This window comes from Oncorhynchus clarkii, chromosome 20 (assembly GCF_045791955.1).
Source record: "Oncorhynchus clarkii lewisi isolate Uvic-CL-2024 chromosome 20, UVic_Ocla_1.0, whole genome shotgun sequence".
Taxonomy (NCBI): Eukaryota; Metazoa; Chordata; class Actinopteri; order Salmoniformes; family Salmonidae; genus Oncorhynchus; species Oncorhynchus clarkii.
This window is the reverse complement of record NC_092166.1, coordinates 85,900,526-85,916,472: the sequence shown is the minus strand read 5'-3', so window position 1 is coordinate 85,916,472 and position 15,947 is coordinate 85,900,526. Positions and strand designations below refer to the sequence as shown.

The window sequence follows — 15,947 nt, the reverse complement described above, 5'->3', positions numbered from 1 at the left end:
ACCACTGACACGGCCCACTACCAAAGCCTGTGGGCTCTCCTTCACCGTGGCGAACGTGAGTAAAACATTTAAACGTGTTAACCCTCGCAAGGCTGCCGGCCAAGACGGCATCTCTAGCCGCGTCCTCAGAGCATGTGGAGACCAGTTGTCTGGTGTGTTTACGGGCATATTCAATCAATCCCTATCCCAGTCTGCTGTCCCCACATGCTTCAAGATGACCACCATTGTTCCTGTTCCCAAGCAAAGGTAACTGAACTTAATGATATCGTCCCATTCTGTCATCATGAAGTGATTTGAGAGACTAGTCAAGGATAATATCACCTCCACCCTACCTGATACCCTAGACCCACTCCAATTTGCTTACCGCCCTAATAGGTCCACAGACAACCCAATTGCCATCACACTGCACACTGCCCTAACCCATCTGGACAAGATGAATATCTATGTGACCCTGGGTCTCGACCCTGCCCTGTGCATCTGGGTCCTGGACTTCCTGATGGGATGGGCCGCCCCCATGTGGTGAGGGTAGGTAACAACATCTCCACCCAGCTGATCCTCAACACAGGGGCCCCACAAGGGTGTGTTCTAAGCCCTCTCCTGAACTCCCTGTTCACCCATGACTGCGTGGCCATGCACACCTCAAACTCAATCAAGTTTGCAGACGACACTACAGTGGTAGGCTTGATTACCAACAACGATGAGATGGCCTACAGGGAGGATGTGAGGGCCCTCAAAGTGTGGTGTCAGGACTATAACCTCACACTCAACGTCAACAAAACAAAGGAGATGATCGTGGACTTCAGGAAACAGCAGAGGGAGCACCCCCTATCCACATCGAAGGGACAGTAGCGAAGAAGGTGGAAAGTTTTAAGTTCCTGGTCATACACATCACGGACAAACTGAAATGGTCCACCCACACAGACAACGTGGTGAAGAAGGCACAGCTGCGCCTCTTCAACCTTAGGAGGCTGAAGAAATTTGTCTTGTCACCTAAAACACTCACAAACTTTTACAGATGCACAATCGAGAGCATCCTGTCGGGCTGTATCACCGCCGGGTACGGCAAATTCACCGTCCTCAAGCGCAAGGCTCTCCAGAGGGTAGTGAGGTCTGCACAACACATCACCGTGGGCAAACTACCTGCCCTCCAGGACACCTACACCACCCGATGTCACAGGAAAGCCAAAAAGATCATCAACGACAACAACCACCCGAGCCACTGCCTGTTCACACTGTCATCATCCAGAAGTCGAGGTCAGTACAGGTGCATCAAAGCTGGGACCGAGAGACTGAAAAACAGCTTCTATCTCAAGGCCATCAGACTGTTAAACAGCCATCACTAGCCAGCTACAGCTACATACAGACTCAACTCTCTGTCTCCAAGCCATCAGACTGTTAAACAGCCATCACTATCATAGAGAGGCTGCTGCCAACATACAGACTCAACTCTCTGTCTCCAAGCCATCAGACTGTTAAACAGCCATCACTATCATAGAGAGGCTGCTGCCAACATACTGACTCAACTCTCTGGCCTCTTTAATAAATGGACTTAATGAAGGAATCACTAGTCACTTTAAATAACGCCACATCAATCATGTCTACATGACTTATCTCATATGTAAACTCAGCAAAAGAAAGGTAATCTTGTCTATGCCTCTCAGTCGTCGCTCATCCATATATTTATTTATATGTACATATTCTTATTCATCCCTTTAGATTTGTGTGTGTAAGGTAGTTGTTATGAATTTGTTAGATTAACTGTCAGGCATTTCTGCATTGTCTGAACTAGAAGCACAAGTATTTCACATATGTGACCAACATCTTTTATTTCAATCGATTTAACCGTTACCAGTCAAGATGAAGGTAACTGTCGAGTTTATAACAACTTTAATCTTTACCTTAATCTTCACCTCACCCATAGACGTTTAAACCCCCTGGTGTGGTTACCTAAATAAATATATAACACAAGACCCATCTGCAATTCATTTTTCACCTGCTAAGCTAACAGCCTTATCCAGGTCATTGTTTTTTTTTTCTTTCGTAATTTGCAAATAAATTCATTAAAAATGTGTGATTTTCAGGATTTTTTTTCTCATTTTGTCTGTCATAGTTGAAGTGTACCTATGATGAAAATTTTAGGCCTCTCTCATCTTTTTAAGTGGGAGAACTTGCACAATTGGTGGCTGACTAAATACTTTTTTGCCCCACTCTATGTATTTTGGAACAGACTAACGCAAACAAATCAGAGAAACTTGACAAATGATCCTATTATCCTAATGGATTATGATAATTTAATGATAGAAAAGTGAAAGTGAAAAATAAAATGTTTAAACTCCCTACTTTAACGCTCCATGATGTGTCTCAGGCAGCCAGGTGTAGGCTATGTGTCTCAGGCAGCCAGGTGTAGGCTATGTGTCTTAGGCAGCCAGGTGTAGGCTATGTGTCTCAGGCAGCCAGGTGTAGGCTATGTGTCTCAGGCAGCCAGGTGTAGGCTATGTGTCTCAGGCAGCCAGGTGTAGGCTATGTGTCTCAGACGGCCAGGTGTAGGCTATGTGTCTCAGGCAGCCAGGTGTAGCCTATGTGCCTCAGGCAGCCAGGTGTAGGCTATGTGTCTCAGGCAGCCAGGTGTAGGCTATGTGTCTCACACGGCCAGGTGTAGGCTATGTGTCTCAGGCAGCCAGGTGTAGGCTATGTGTCTCAGGCAGCCAGGTGTAGGCTATGTGCCTCAGGCAGCCAGGTGTAGGCTATGTGTCTCAGGCAGCCAGGTGTAGGCTATGTGTCTCAGGCAGCCAGGTGTAGGCTATGTGTCTCAGGCAGCCAGGTGTAGGCTATGTGTCTCAGACGGCCAGGTGTAGGCTATGTGCCTCAGGCAGCCAGGTGTAGGCTATGTGTCTCAGGCAGCCAGGTGTAGGCTATGTGTCTCAGGCAGCCAGGTGTAGGCTATGTGTCTCAGACGGCCAGGTGTAGGCTATGTGCCTCAGGCAGCCAGGTGTAGGATATGTGTCTCAGGCAGCCAGGTGTAGGCAATGTGTCTCAGACGGACAGGTGTAGGCTATGTGCCTCAGGCAGCCAGGTGTAGGCTATGTGTCTCAGGCAGCCAGGTGTAGGCTATGTGTCTCAGGCAGCCAGGTGTAGGCTATGTGTCTCAGGCAGCCAGGTGTAGGCAATGTGTCTCAGACGGCCAGGTGTAGGCTATGTGCCTCAGGCAGCCAGGTGTAGGCTATGTGTCTCAGGCAGCCAGGTGTAGGCTATGTGTCTCAGGCAGCCAGGTGTAGGCTATGTGTCTCAGGCAGCCAGGTGTAGGCTACGTGTCTCAGGCAGCCAGGTGTAGGCTACGTGTCTCAGGCAGCCAGGTGTAGGCTTTGTGTCTCAGGCAGCCAGGTGTAGGCTACGTGTCTCAGGCAGCCAGGTGTAGGCTTTGTGTTTCAGGCAGCCAGGAAAAAGGAAGCGAAACACGCCACTCACTGTTTTTTCTGGTTCAATGAACTACGTAGACCAGACCCAGCTGCTATTGCATGGGTGTCTGTGGGAGACACACAGGGTTAAGTAGACCAGAACTGACCATTTTTTTCATTTATCCACCGTCTTTGCTGCAACCAAATAAATATTGTTCAGTTTGGGGTTGTAGTACAGGGTTGATTTGAAATGTGTTTTGAGGGTCAGAGCCTAACATAACTGCAGCTGCTTCTCTCTCTCTCTCTCTCTCTTCTCTCTCTCTCTCTCTCTCTCTCTCTCTCTCTGCTTCTCTCTCTCTCTCTCTCTCTCTCTCTCTCTCTCTCTCTCCCTCCCTCTCTCTCTCTCTCTCTCTCTCTCTCTCTCTTGCTCTCTTTCGCTCTCTCTTTTGCTCTCTCTCTCTCTCTCTCTCTCTCTCTCTCTCTGCTTCTCTCTTCTCTCTCTCTCTCTCTCGGTGGGAGAGGGCAATGCGGAGTGGTTCTAATTGGAGTGGTTTAAACGTATTTTGCAGGAAAAAGTCAATACAGACAGTACAGTGAAAACAATCCCACAAATGGTTGTTGCAAGAAATGAAAGGAAACACAAAGGAAAACACAATGTCTTGATCATTGCAGAGGGGACGAAACAGCCAATGGGAGTAGTGCACTAAGGGAGAATGAGGGAGGTGCAATAAGAAAAGCAAGAGGGGGGGGGATAATAGATTAAAAGGATCAAGGTCTGAAATAATAGTGAAATACATGCAGTCAACCCCTCCACCTCAATTTGTTCTCTCTCCCAGTCAGCCTCCCTCTTTATCCCTCCCCCATCTTTTATGGTATCCCTCTGTTCTCTCAGGCATGTCTCTTTCTCCTCCCTCCCCCTTTCTGCTCTCTCTCCCTCTTCGTCTCGTCCTCTCTTTCACCCCCCATCTCTTCTCCTCTCCTCCTCTCTGCTCTCTCCCAGGTCCTCTTCCATCCCTCCTCTCCCTGAGTTGTTGTTTCACACACACGACTGTGTAGAGCAGACACAAAATAAATGAGTTGGCTTCTTCCTCTGTCCCTGAATGAAAGTTTATAGAGAACAAAGAACATATAGCAGCACCAGCCAGGCAAAGGACAACTCAAATAACTCAGAGCAGAGGAGAGGAAAGGAAAAGAGAGGAGGAGAGGAGAGGAGAAGAGAGGAGAGGAGGGGGTGAGAAGGGAGAGGAGAGGAGAGGAGAGGAGAGGAGAGGACAGGACAGGACAGGACAGGAGGGGAAGGAAAATCAAGGAGGGGAGGTGAAGGGAGGAGAGGTGAGGGGAAAGGAGAAGAGAGGAGGGGAGAGGAAGGGAGGAGAGAGGAGATGAGTTTGAGAAAAAATGGTTGAGGAGCTGTAGCTGTGAATATTGGGGATATATAATATAATGACTGTATTATTGATTTACAGTGCAGAAAAAAAGGAACCATTTATTAGATTAAATTTATTAAAGCCCTCTGCCCCCCCCCCCCCCCCCCCCCCCCCCCCCCCCCCCCCCCCCCCCCCCCCCCCCCCCATGGTTATTTTTAATGAAATGTTTTGTTTGAAGACTTCGGCAGGTTGGAGAGATGGACAGATGAGGTAAGAGACGAAGAGAAGTAGAGAGAAAGAGGGCGACGGACAGAGAAATTATACGAGCACATGAGAGAGATGTCTGAGGTATCAACTAAAAAATTGAATTAAATCAAGGTCCCAAAAAACAGACAGTGGAACAAGTGACATTTGGGGTGTGTCAGTGGCATTTTACAAGACGTGTGAGCAGGATTCACAGTTCATGTCTGTTTTAACGTTACAATCACAGAGTCTGCATTTCTTACAGCCCAATATCACCAAACACATTCACGTAACACACACATCTACCTTATTTTCTGCCGCTGCAGATTCCCACCTATGAGATTGTAATTCAGATGGTGGGAAGGAAACATTGACTTTTACAATAATAAAGCCTATGGAGACGATTACCTCCCTAACCACAGCTGCTGCCTCTCTCTCTCTCTCTCTCTCTCTCTCTCTCTCTCTCTCTCTCTCTCTCTCTCTCTCTCTCTCTCTCTCTCTCTCTCTCTCTCTCTCTCTCTCTCTCTCTCTCTCTCTCTCTCTCTCTCTCTCTCTCTCTCTCTCTCTCTCTCTCTCTCTCTCTCTCTCTCTTTCCCTCTCCATCCATCAGTAGTGCTCCAGTAGTGCGCAGAGGGTCTTCAAATTGTCCTCATAAATTGTGTCGGTGAGTGTGCACGTGTGTTTCTGTGTGTGTGTTTGTGTGTGTGTGTGTCGGGGTGCAGAGAGGGGCTAAGTGAGCAGTAAAGAACAGAGGGTCCCGCCCACCACTCGCACACCGTCACAACTTTTACTCACACGAAAGATTACTGAATGCATCCCCTGTGGAGGGGGGAGGATGGAGAGGGGGAGAGAGAGAGAGAGAGAGAGAGACAGAGAGAGAGAGAGAGGGGGAGAGGATGGAGAGAGAGAGCGAGAGAGGATGGAGAGAGAGAGGGAGAGAGAGAGAGACAGAGAGAGAGGGAGAGAGAGAGAGAGAGTGAGAGAGCGAGAGAGGATGGAGAGAGAGAGGGAGAGAGAGAGAGACAGAGAGAGAGGGAGAGGGGGAGAGAGAGGGAGAGAGAGAGACCCTGCCACCATACAGCGGGTAAACACAAGTATTTCCCGTGACTGTGCCTCAAAACCAAATGTTTCCTGGCCCACCACTCCACCCTGGACCTGAACAGCCTCTATGACCAGGTCCACCCTGGACTTGAACAGCCTCTATGACCAGGTCCACCTCTACAAGGCAGCAGTGCCCACCTTTGCCCGAACTCTAAAGGACATCGCTCTCAAACGTTTCCCCAACACTTCACACAGGAGCAACAGATCAATAGACACCCCACCCAGACCAGCAGGACCCCACCCTGGACCTACACATAGAGGACCCACGGCAAGAGGAATTACATCCAGACCACAGCACCACCAGACACATCCACACCCCCACCCCAACCACTCAACACCCCCCCACCATGCCCACACCCCATTTAGGCCCCCTCAGATCAGACTTATGCCACTCCTGCCCACCCCATGCACCCCACCCCCGCAAAGAGGGCCTCAACATGGAAGCCACACATACGCCCAACCCCCACTCTCACACTCGCCCAAGCCAATGGAATGTACCAGATGCTCAGCAGGCTCTGCTCACACTCGCCCAAGCCAATGGAATGTACCAGATGCTCAGCAGGCTCTGCTCAAACTTACTGGCCTGAGGCCAAACCACGACCAACAACATTGGACACTCTATGGAACAAAAAGCCTTCACTATATCATCCTGGAATATCCAAGGCCTGAGGTCATCTGCCTTTGGCCTAAAGAGCAGGAACCCGGACTTCACCAAAGAAATCGGTAATACAGATATTGTCATCCTGCAAGAAACCTGGTATAGAGGAGACGGACCCACTGGTTGCCCTCTAGGTTACAGAGAGCTGGTAGTCCCATCCACCACACTACCAGGTGGGTGGTATAGAGGAGACAGACCCACTGGTTACCCTTTAGGTTACAGAGAGCTGGTGGTCCCATCCACCACACTACCAGGTGGGTGGTATAGAGGAGACGGACCCACTGGTTGCCCTCTAGGTTACAGAGAGCTGGTAGTCCCATCCACCACACTACCAGGTGGGTGGTATAGAGGAGACGGACCCACTGGTTGCCCTCTAGATTACAGAGAGCTGGTGGTCCCATCCACCACACTACCAGGTGGGTGGTATAGAAGAGATGGACCCACTGGTTGCCCTCTAGGTTACAGAGAGCTGGTAGTCCCATCTACCACACTACCAGGTGGGTGGTATAGAGGAGACGGACCCACTGGTTGCCCTCTAGGTTACAGAGAGCTGGTAGTCCCATCCACCACACTACCAGGTGGGTGGTATAGAAGAGATGGACCCACTGGTTGCCCTCTAGGTTACAGAGAGCTGGTAGTCCCATCTACCACACTACCAGGTGGGTGGTATAGAGGAGACGGACCCACTGGTTGCCCTCTAGGTTACAGAGAGCTGGTAGTCCCATCCACCACACTACCAGGTGGGTGGTATAGAGGAGATGGACCCACTGGTTGCCCTCTAGGTTACAGAGAGCTGGTAGTCCCATCCACCAAACTACCAGGTGTGAAACAGGGAAGGGACTCAGGGGGTATGCTAATTTGGTATAGAGCAGACCTAACTCACTCTATTAAATGAGTCAAAACAGGAACATTCTACATTTGGCTAGAAATTCAAAAGGAAATGATCCTAACAGAGAAAAATGTCCTCCTGTGTGCTACCTATATCCCCCCACTAGAATCCCCATACTTTAATGAAGACAGCTTCTCCATCCTGGAGGGGGAAATCAATCATTTCCAGGCCCAGGGACATGTACTAGTCTGTGGTGACCTAAATTCCAGAACTAGACAAGAACCTGACACCCTCAGCACACAGGGGGACAAACACACACCTGGAGGTGACAGCATTCCCTCCCACATATGCCCCCCTAGGCACAACTATGACAACATAACCAACAAAAACGGGTCACAACTCCTGCAGCTTTGTCGCACACTGGGGCTGTACATAGCCAATGGTAGGCTTCGAGGGGATTCATCTCTTGGCAGTAGTACTGTAGACTACTTTATCACTGACCTCAACCCAGAGTCTCTCAGAGCGTTCACAGTCAGCCCACTGACACCTCTATCAGACCACAGCAAAATCACACTCTACTTGAACAGAGCTATGCTCAATCATGAGGCATCAAAGCCAAAGGAACTGAGTAACATTAAGAAATGCTATAGATGGAAGGAATGCAGTTTGGAAACCTACCAAAACACAATAAAGCAACAACAAATTCAATCCCTTTTAAACAACTTCCTGGACAAAATGTGTCAGTAGAAAACCTAACATGTGTATGACCTCTCAAATCTAATAATGTCATGCAGATAAATAAAATCAACAACAATGACAAATGGTTTGATGAAGCATGCAAAAACCTAAGAAAGAACTCTTTTAATTTAACATCATCATTAGCTCTGGCATCGTCCCCATCTTCCCTTGGAACCAAGGACTGAACAATTCCTATGTCAAGGGAATTAAAAAGTAATTAATTAGTATGTAAAGGGAATTTAAAAGTAATTAATTAGTATGTAAAGGGAATTTAAAAGTAATTAATTAGTATGTAAAGGGAATTTAAAAGTAACTAATTAGTATGTAATGGGAATTTAAAAGTAATTAATTAGTATGTAAAGGGAATTTAAAAGTAATTAATTAGTATGTAAAGGGAATTTAAAAGTAACTAATTAGTATGTAAAGGGAATTTAAAAGTAATTAATTAGTATGTAAAGGGAATTTAAAAGTAATTAATTAGTATGTAAAGGGAATTTAAAAGTAATTAATTAGTATGTAAAGGTTCTTTAAAAGTAATTAATTAGTATGTAAAGGGAATTAAAAAGTAATTAATTAGTATGTAAAGGGAATTTAAAAGTAATTAATTAGTATGTAAAGGGAATTTAAAAGTAATTAATTAGTATGTAAAGGGAATTAAAAAGTAATTAATTAGTGTGTAAAGAGAATTTAAAAGTAATTAATTAGTGTGTAAAGAGAATTTAAAAGTAATTAATTAGTATGTAAAGGGAATTAAAAAGTAATTAATTAGTATGTAAAGGGAATTTAAAAGTAATTAATTAGTATGTAAAGGGAATTTAAAAGTAATTAATTAGTATGTAAAGGGAATTTAAAAGTAATTAATTAGTATGTAAAGGGAATTAAAAAGTAATTCATTAGTATGTAAAGGGAATTAAAAAGTAATTAATTAGTATGTAAAGGGAATTAAAAAGTAATTAATTAGTGTGTAAAGAGAATTTAAAAGTAACTAAGGCACATGAAAGAACACGTTCCAGAAAGTATTTGTAGTTTCAAAAGGCTGAAATTAGTCAGAAATAGTGTCTCTGGATTGTCCTCGAGGAGCTTCCTTTTTGTACTTATTCCGTGCAGTGTTATTTATAATATACAAGGGGTTCTGTACTGTGATAACATCTGCACAGGAGGCTTCAAAGGCCTCTGCAGTTGGGTGCCATTTTTAGGCTCAAGAGTTCACATCTACACTTGTGAATCCAGCCAACATGTCAGATGTCAAAAAGGCTTTTTGGCGAAAGCAAACGATGCGATTATCTGAGGACAGCACCTCCGTAAACAAAGAGAGAAACCATATTTCAATCCTGCAGGCAAAACACAGAAATATAAAAAAATATAAAACATGCCTTACCTTTGACGAGCTTCTTTTGTTGGCACTCCAATAAGTCTCATAAACATCACAGATGGTCCTTTTGTTCGATTAATTCCGTCTATATATATCCGAAACGTCCATTTATTAGACGCGTTTGATCCAGAAAAACACAGGTTCCAACTTGTGACTACAAAATATCTCAAAAGTTACCTGTAAACTTTTGCCAAAACATTTCAAACTACGTTTGTAATACAACTTCAGGTATTTTAAACGTTAATAATCGATACAATTGAATGATCTGTGTTCAATACAGGAGGAAAACAAAGTGTAGCATGCTTTCTGGTCACGCGCCTCTAACAGTACACTCCCGCACCCGCCCGCCTGTCCAGCATCATGACTCTGGACAGTTTTGACTTAGACTATGTGGACAACTACAAATACCTAGGTGTCTGATTAGACTGTAAACTCTCCTTCCAGACCCACATCAAACATCTCTTTTTTGTCATAAATCATGTATGTCATACTCCCTTTGCTCTGTTAGAAATCACACTCTGTGTCATACCAATGTGGAAGCTCTGTTCCTGCCCTGTGAATACATAGACGAAGAGGGGACATTCAACAACTCTTAGAGGACAACGGAAGTAAATCATTCATTATCAGTTCATGTTTATGGTCCTGTCATGAAAAATAATTACTTTTGTCTATTTAGGCAGAAATATACATTTTGCGTTCTAGAGGATAAAAGCATTTATTTATTGTTTATTTATTGTTGTCAAATCAACTAATTTCAGCATTTGGCCTTCTTCAGGGTTTTTGGTTAGTTTATAAGAAAAGTCCTGGGCTGCTTAGTTGGTGCAGCATAGCGTTTGCAATGCCAGGGTTGTGAGTTCGGTTCCCACAGAGTGACAGGTATGAAAATGGATCAACTCACAAGTCGTTCTGGATAACAGCGTCTGTTGAATGTAAAAAAATGATTTAATGAAATATTGATTTTTGTCTTTTGGCCTAGGAAAAAAACGATAGTGAAAAAAAACATGTTTGTTCTGCAGTGTCTGTTTATCTGAGAGATACTGTATGAGAAAGTGGAATAGCATAAAGTGGAACAGAATAAAGTGGAATGGCAGAACGTGGAACAGAATAAAGTGGAATAGCAGAAAGTGGAACAGAATAAAGTGGAATGGCAGAAAGTGGAACAGAATAAAGTGGAATGGCAGAAAGTGGAACAGAATAAAGTGGAATGGCAGAAAGTGAAACAGAATTAAGTGGAATGGCAGAAAGTGGAACAGAACAAACTGTTTGGACGCTTCGGACTTTGGCACATCGGCGGTACATTGAGCAAAACGGAGAACATCGTCGTGTTGATTCTCAGTGGGGTCAGGAACTATATGACTATAGTGGGGTCATATTAGTCTCTAGGCCGAACCGTTCGAGCTCTGCAGACGTTTTCGTGAGAAGACTGCTTTTTGTGGGATGAGAACAGAGACATATAGACATCTGAGAACAGTCATCCTGAACAGTGTACATCCCAAATGGCACCATATGCGCTATATAGTGCCATTGTAGCCAGTACCTTTGACCAGAGCAGTAAGGGTCCTAGTGTAGGGAATAGGGTGCCATTGTAGGGAATAGGGTGCCATTGTAGGGAATAGGTCTCACCAGATTGTAGTGTTTGTCTAGTCTGCATTCATCTCTGGGAGATAACAACAACATTCAGTTTAAACACCAAAACATTCAGCTTTCACAACAGGACTTCACTCCGCAAGAGGAGACAAAACATTGCAGATTCTACAGTGACATATGTGAGGACCCCCCAACTGAAGTGAAGACATTTCAGTGTGGTTTCACACCAGGAAGTCCAACCACTACAGTCATCGTCATAGCGAGGTGCCATGGTGATAATAGTGCAAAAAAAAATGATGCTTTTCAGAAAATCACAACAATCTGTCGCTGGGAGCTGTGTGAAGTCTTCTGCACCACTCACCCTCTCCTCCTTCCCCACTGGGCTGGGCTTTAAGAGCACATCAAACACTTCACTTTGTCAAAGAGGAGAGTGCCCCACTTTCTACCAGCTTCTCTTTCAATTCACAGCTATTTTCCTGAACGTTCCTCCGCGCTCCCTCACCGTCTCCAGGCCTGAGCAGAGAGATGAGAACAGGTTCAGAGCCAGAGACAACCCTAGGATTTAAGATCGGACTATTAAACCTCGGTGACCCTCGCCCCCCCCCCCCCCCCCTCACGGGAAAGTTGAGCTAACGTGCACAAATGTGATTAGCATGAGGTTGAGCTAACGTGCACAAATGTGATTAGCATGAGGTTGAGCTAACGTGCGCTAATGTGATTGGCATGAGGTTGAGCTAACGTGCGCTAATGTGATTAGCATGAGGTTGAGCTAACGTAGGCTAATGTGATTAGCATGAGGTTGAGCTAACGTGCGCTAATGTGATTAGCATGAGGTTGAGCTAACGTAGGCTAATGTGATTAGCATGAGGTTGAGCTAACGTTGGCTAATGTGATTAGCATGAGGTTGTAAGTAACAAGAACACTTCCCAGGACATAGACATATCTGATATGCGCAGAAAGCTTAAATTCTTAAATGTATTTTTTTCCCTTTGTATTATCTTTTACAAGACCTAAGGTGTTATATTCTCCTACATTAATTTCACATTTCCACAATTTTCAAAGTGTTTCCTTTCAAATGGAATCAAGAATATGCATATCCTTGCTTCAGGTCCTGAAATACAGGAAGTTAGATTTGGGTATGTCATTTAGGTGAAAATTGAAAAAAAGGGTCCAATCCTTAAGAGGGTTTAAAAACACCTGAGCAGAGAGATGGGAACAGGTTCAGAGCTAGAGACAACCCTGGGATTTAAGATCAGACTATTTGAAAACAATGGGTGACTGATCAGGGAGATGTTGTGTTTCCTGGAAGTACATTTATTAGAGAGAGAGGCAAGGAGATAGAGAGAGAGAGAGAGAGAGAGAGAAAAATATAATTACTTGACACATTGGAAAGAATTTATCAAAAAACAGAGCAAACTATAATGATATTTGGCCCTAAACAGAGAGTACAGAGTGGCAGAATACCTAACTGACCCAAACTAAAGGAAATCTTTGACTATGTACAGACTCAGTGAGCATAGCCTTGCTATTGAAAAAGGCCGCCGTAGGCAGACATGGCTCTCAAGAGAAGACAGGCTATGTGCTCACTGCCCACAAAATGAGGTGGAAACTGAGCTGCACTTCCTAACCTCCTGCCCAATGTATGACCATATTAGAGAGACATATTTCCCTCAGATTACACAGATCCACAAAGAATTCGAAAACAAATCCAAATTTGAAAAACTCCCATATCTACTGGGTGAAATTCCACAGTGTGCATCACAGCAGCAAGATTTGTGACCTGTTGCCACGAGAAAAGGGCAACCAGTGAAGAACACACACCATTGTAAATACAACCCATATTTATGCTTATTTATTTTATCTTGTGTCCTTTAACCATTTGTACATTGTTAAAACACTGTATATATATATATAATATGACATTTGTAATGTCTTTACTGTTTTGAAACCTCTGTATGTGTAATGTTTACTGTTAATTTTTGTTGTTTTTCACTTTATATATTCACTTTGTATGTTGTCTACCTCACTTGCTTTGGCAATGTTAACACATGTTTCCCATGCCAATAAAGCCCTTGAATTGAATTGAATTGAATTGAGAGGAGAGAGAGAGAGAGAGAGAGGAGAGAGAGAGAGAGAGAGAGAGAGAGAGAGAGAGGAGAGAGAGAGAGAGGAGAGAGAGGAGAGAGAGAGAGAGAGAGAGGAGAGAGAGAACAAAGGAAGGTCTAGAGGAAGAGAGAGACAGAGAGAGAGAGAGAGAGAGAGGAGAGAGAGAGGAGGAGAGAGAGGAGAGAGAGGAGAGAGAGTGAGAGAGGAGATAGAGAGAGAGGAGAGAGAGAGAGAGAGAGAGGAGAGAGAGAGAGAGAGAGAGAGGAGAGAGAGAGAGAGATATTGATCAATGGGGGTTTGTGGTTTTCTAAGAGCAGACAGTCGGGAAAGGTTAAATGTTAACAAAAACAAGAAATGGGTTCAGTAAACACACGCACACAGACAGAGAGATAAGCAGAAGCCCTGCAGAAAAAGCAGCAGAAAAAAATGCTGATCTCCTGTGGTTGTCTGGGAGGAAGAAACATTGAGCATTGATTCTCAGAACCACAAATAAGAAATCCATGGAGGTGAAGATCTCTTTGACTCTGCGGCAGGATAGGACAGGCTGAGGGCAAGGAGGTCAGGATGGATCTGGTGTCACCCTGCTGGGGCAGGCCACTACTGACCCCAATGCCAAGTTCACTTGCCACAAAACACAAGAATATAATAAAATGGTTTTAATTTACACAACCCAGGGGCTGGGGGTGGGGCTGGGGCTGAGGTATGGGAGATGGTACTGGGGTTGAGGGCTGGGGGTTGGGCTGGGGCTGGGGTATGGGAAATGGTACTGGGGTTGAGGGTGGGGTTGGGGCTGGAGATGGGGCTGGGGCTGGAGGTGGGGCTGGGGCTGGGGCTGGGGTATGGGAGATGGTACTGGGGTTGAGGGTGGGGCTGGGGCTGGGGGTGGGGCTGGGGCTGGAGGTGGGGCTGGGGCCTGGGTATGGGAGATGGTACTGGGGTTGAGGGTGGGGCTGGGGCTGGGGGTGGGGCTGGGGTATGGGAGATGGTACTTGAGTTGAGGGCTAGGGGGTGGGGCTGGGGCTGGGGTATGGGAGATGGTACTGGGGTTGAGGGCTGGGAGTGGGGCTGGGGCTGGGGCTGGGGTATGGGAGATGGTACTTGGGTTGAGGGCTGGGGGTGGGGCTGGGGCTGGGGTATGGGAGATGGTACTTGGGTTGAGGGCTGGGGGTGGGGCTGGGGCTGGGGTATGGGAGATGGTACTGGGGTTGAGAGTGGAGTTGGGGGTTGGGGCTGTGGATGGGGCTGGGGCTGGGGGTGGGGTTGGGGGTTGGGGCTGGGGGTGGGGCTGGGGCTGGGGGTGGGGCTGGGGTATGGGAGATGGTACTTGGGTTGATAGTTGAAGGTGGGGCTGGGGCTGGGACCATTGTCTCATACCCAGCTCCATGAGGGAGCTAAGGGAGGCTTAGCCCTCTCAGTTTTATCTGTATGTATAAAAATATAAAAAAAGTTCAAATGATTGAGTGACAGGTTGACACCAAAAATCTTTATCTCCGCTGAGCTGTGTCATCACAACAGAGCGTGCTGCGGTGTGTGTAGGGGGTTAGTGAATGCCACTGGGCAGTTAGGGGCTATGGAAAGCCTCTAGCCTCTTGGTACTAGGGGCAGTATTTTCATTTTTGGAAAAAAAAAACGTTCCCGTTTTAAACAGGATATTTTGTCAGGAAAAGATGCTAAAATATGCATATAATTGACAGCTGTGGATAGAAAACACTCTAACGTTTCCACAACTGTAAAGATATTGCCTGTGAGTATAACAGAACTGATGTTGCAGGCGAAAGCCTGAGAAAAATCCAATCCGGAAGTGCCCCAGGTTTTGGAAGCGCTGCGTTCCAATGAGTCCCTATTGAGCTGTGAATGCCCTATCAACCAGCTTATGCTTTCTACGTATTCCCCACGGTGTCTACAGTATTGTGACGTAGTTTTATGCATTTCTGTTGAAGAATAGCCGTAGGCGGCCACATTGCTTAAGTGGTCACATGGTGGCTCCGAGAGAGATTCTCTCGTAAAATACAGAGGTAGCCATTACTCCAATCGGTCCTATAGAAAAAGTAATTGTCCCGAAAGAAAAATATTATCGAATAGATATAAGAAAAACACCTTGAGGATTGTTTATAAACAACATTTGCCATGTTTCTGTTGATATTATGGAGCTAATTTGGAATATTTTTCAGCGTTGTGGTGACCGCAATTTTCGGCCGATTTCGTGAAGAACAAACGGAGCTATTTCGCCTACAAAAATCATATTTTGGAAAAAAATGAACTTTGGCTATCTACCTGGGAGTCTCGTGAGTGAAAATATCCGAAGTTCATCAAAGATAAACGATTTAATTTGATTGCTTTTCTGATTTCCGTGACAAGGTTGCCTGCTGCTAGCAAGGCATGATGCTATGCTAGGCTATCGATAAACTTACACAAATGCTTGTCTAGCGTTGGCTGTAAAGCATACTTTGAAAATCTGAGATGACAGGGTGATTAACAAAAGGCTAAACTGGGTTTCAATATATTTCATTTGTGATTTTCATGAATAGGAAGATTTTCTAGGGATATTTAT

The 15,947-nt window shown here is 45.5% G+C and overlaps 1 protein-coding gene across 1 annotated transcript; it reads right to left on the bottom strand.

Annotated features, from left to right (window-relative positions):
* Positions 1 to 14,057: 14,057 nt before the first annotated feature.
* Positions 14,058 to 14,780, bottom strand: LOC139377188 (uncharacterized). The gene has a single exon (XM_071120189.1). The coding sequence runs from the start codon at positions 14,778 to 14,780 to the stop codon at positions 14,058 to 14,060; it is 723 nt and encodes a 240-aa protein (XP_070976290.1).
* Between the last annotated feature and the right edge of the window lie 1,167 nt (positions 14,781 to 15,947).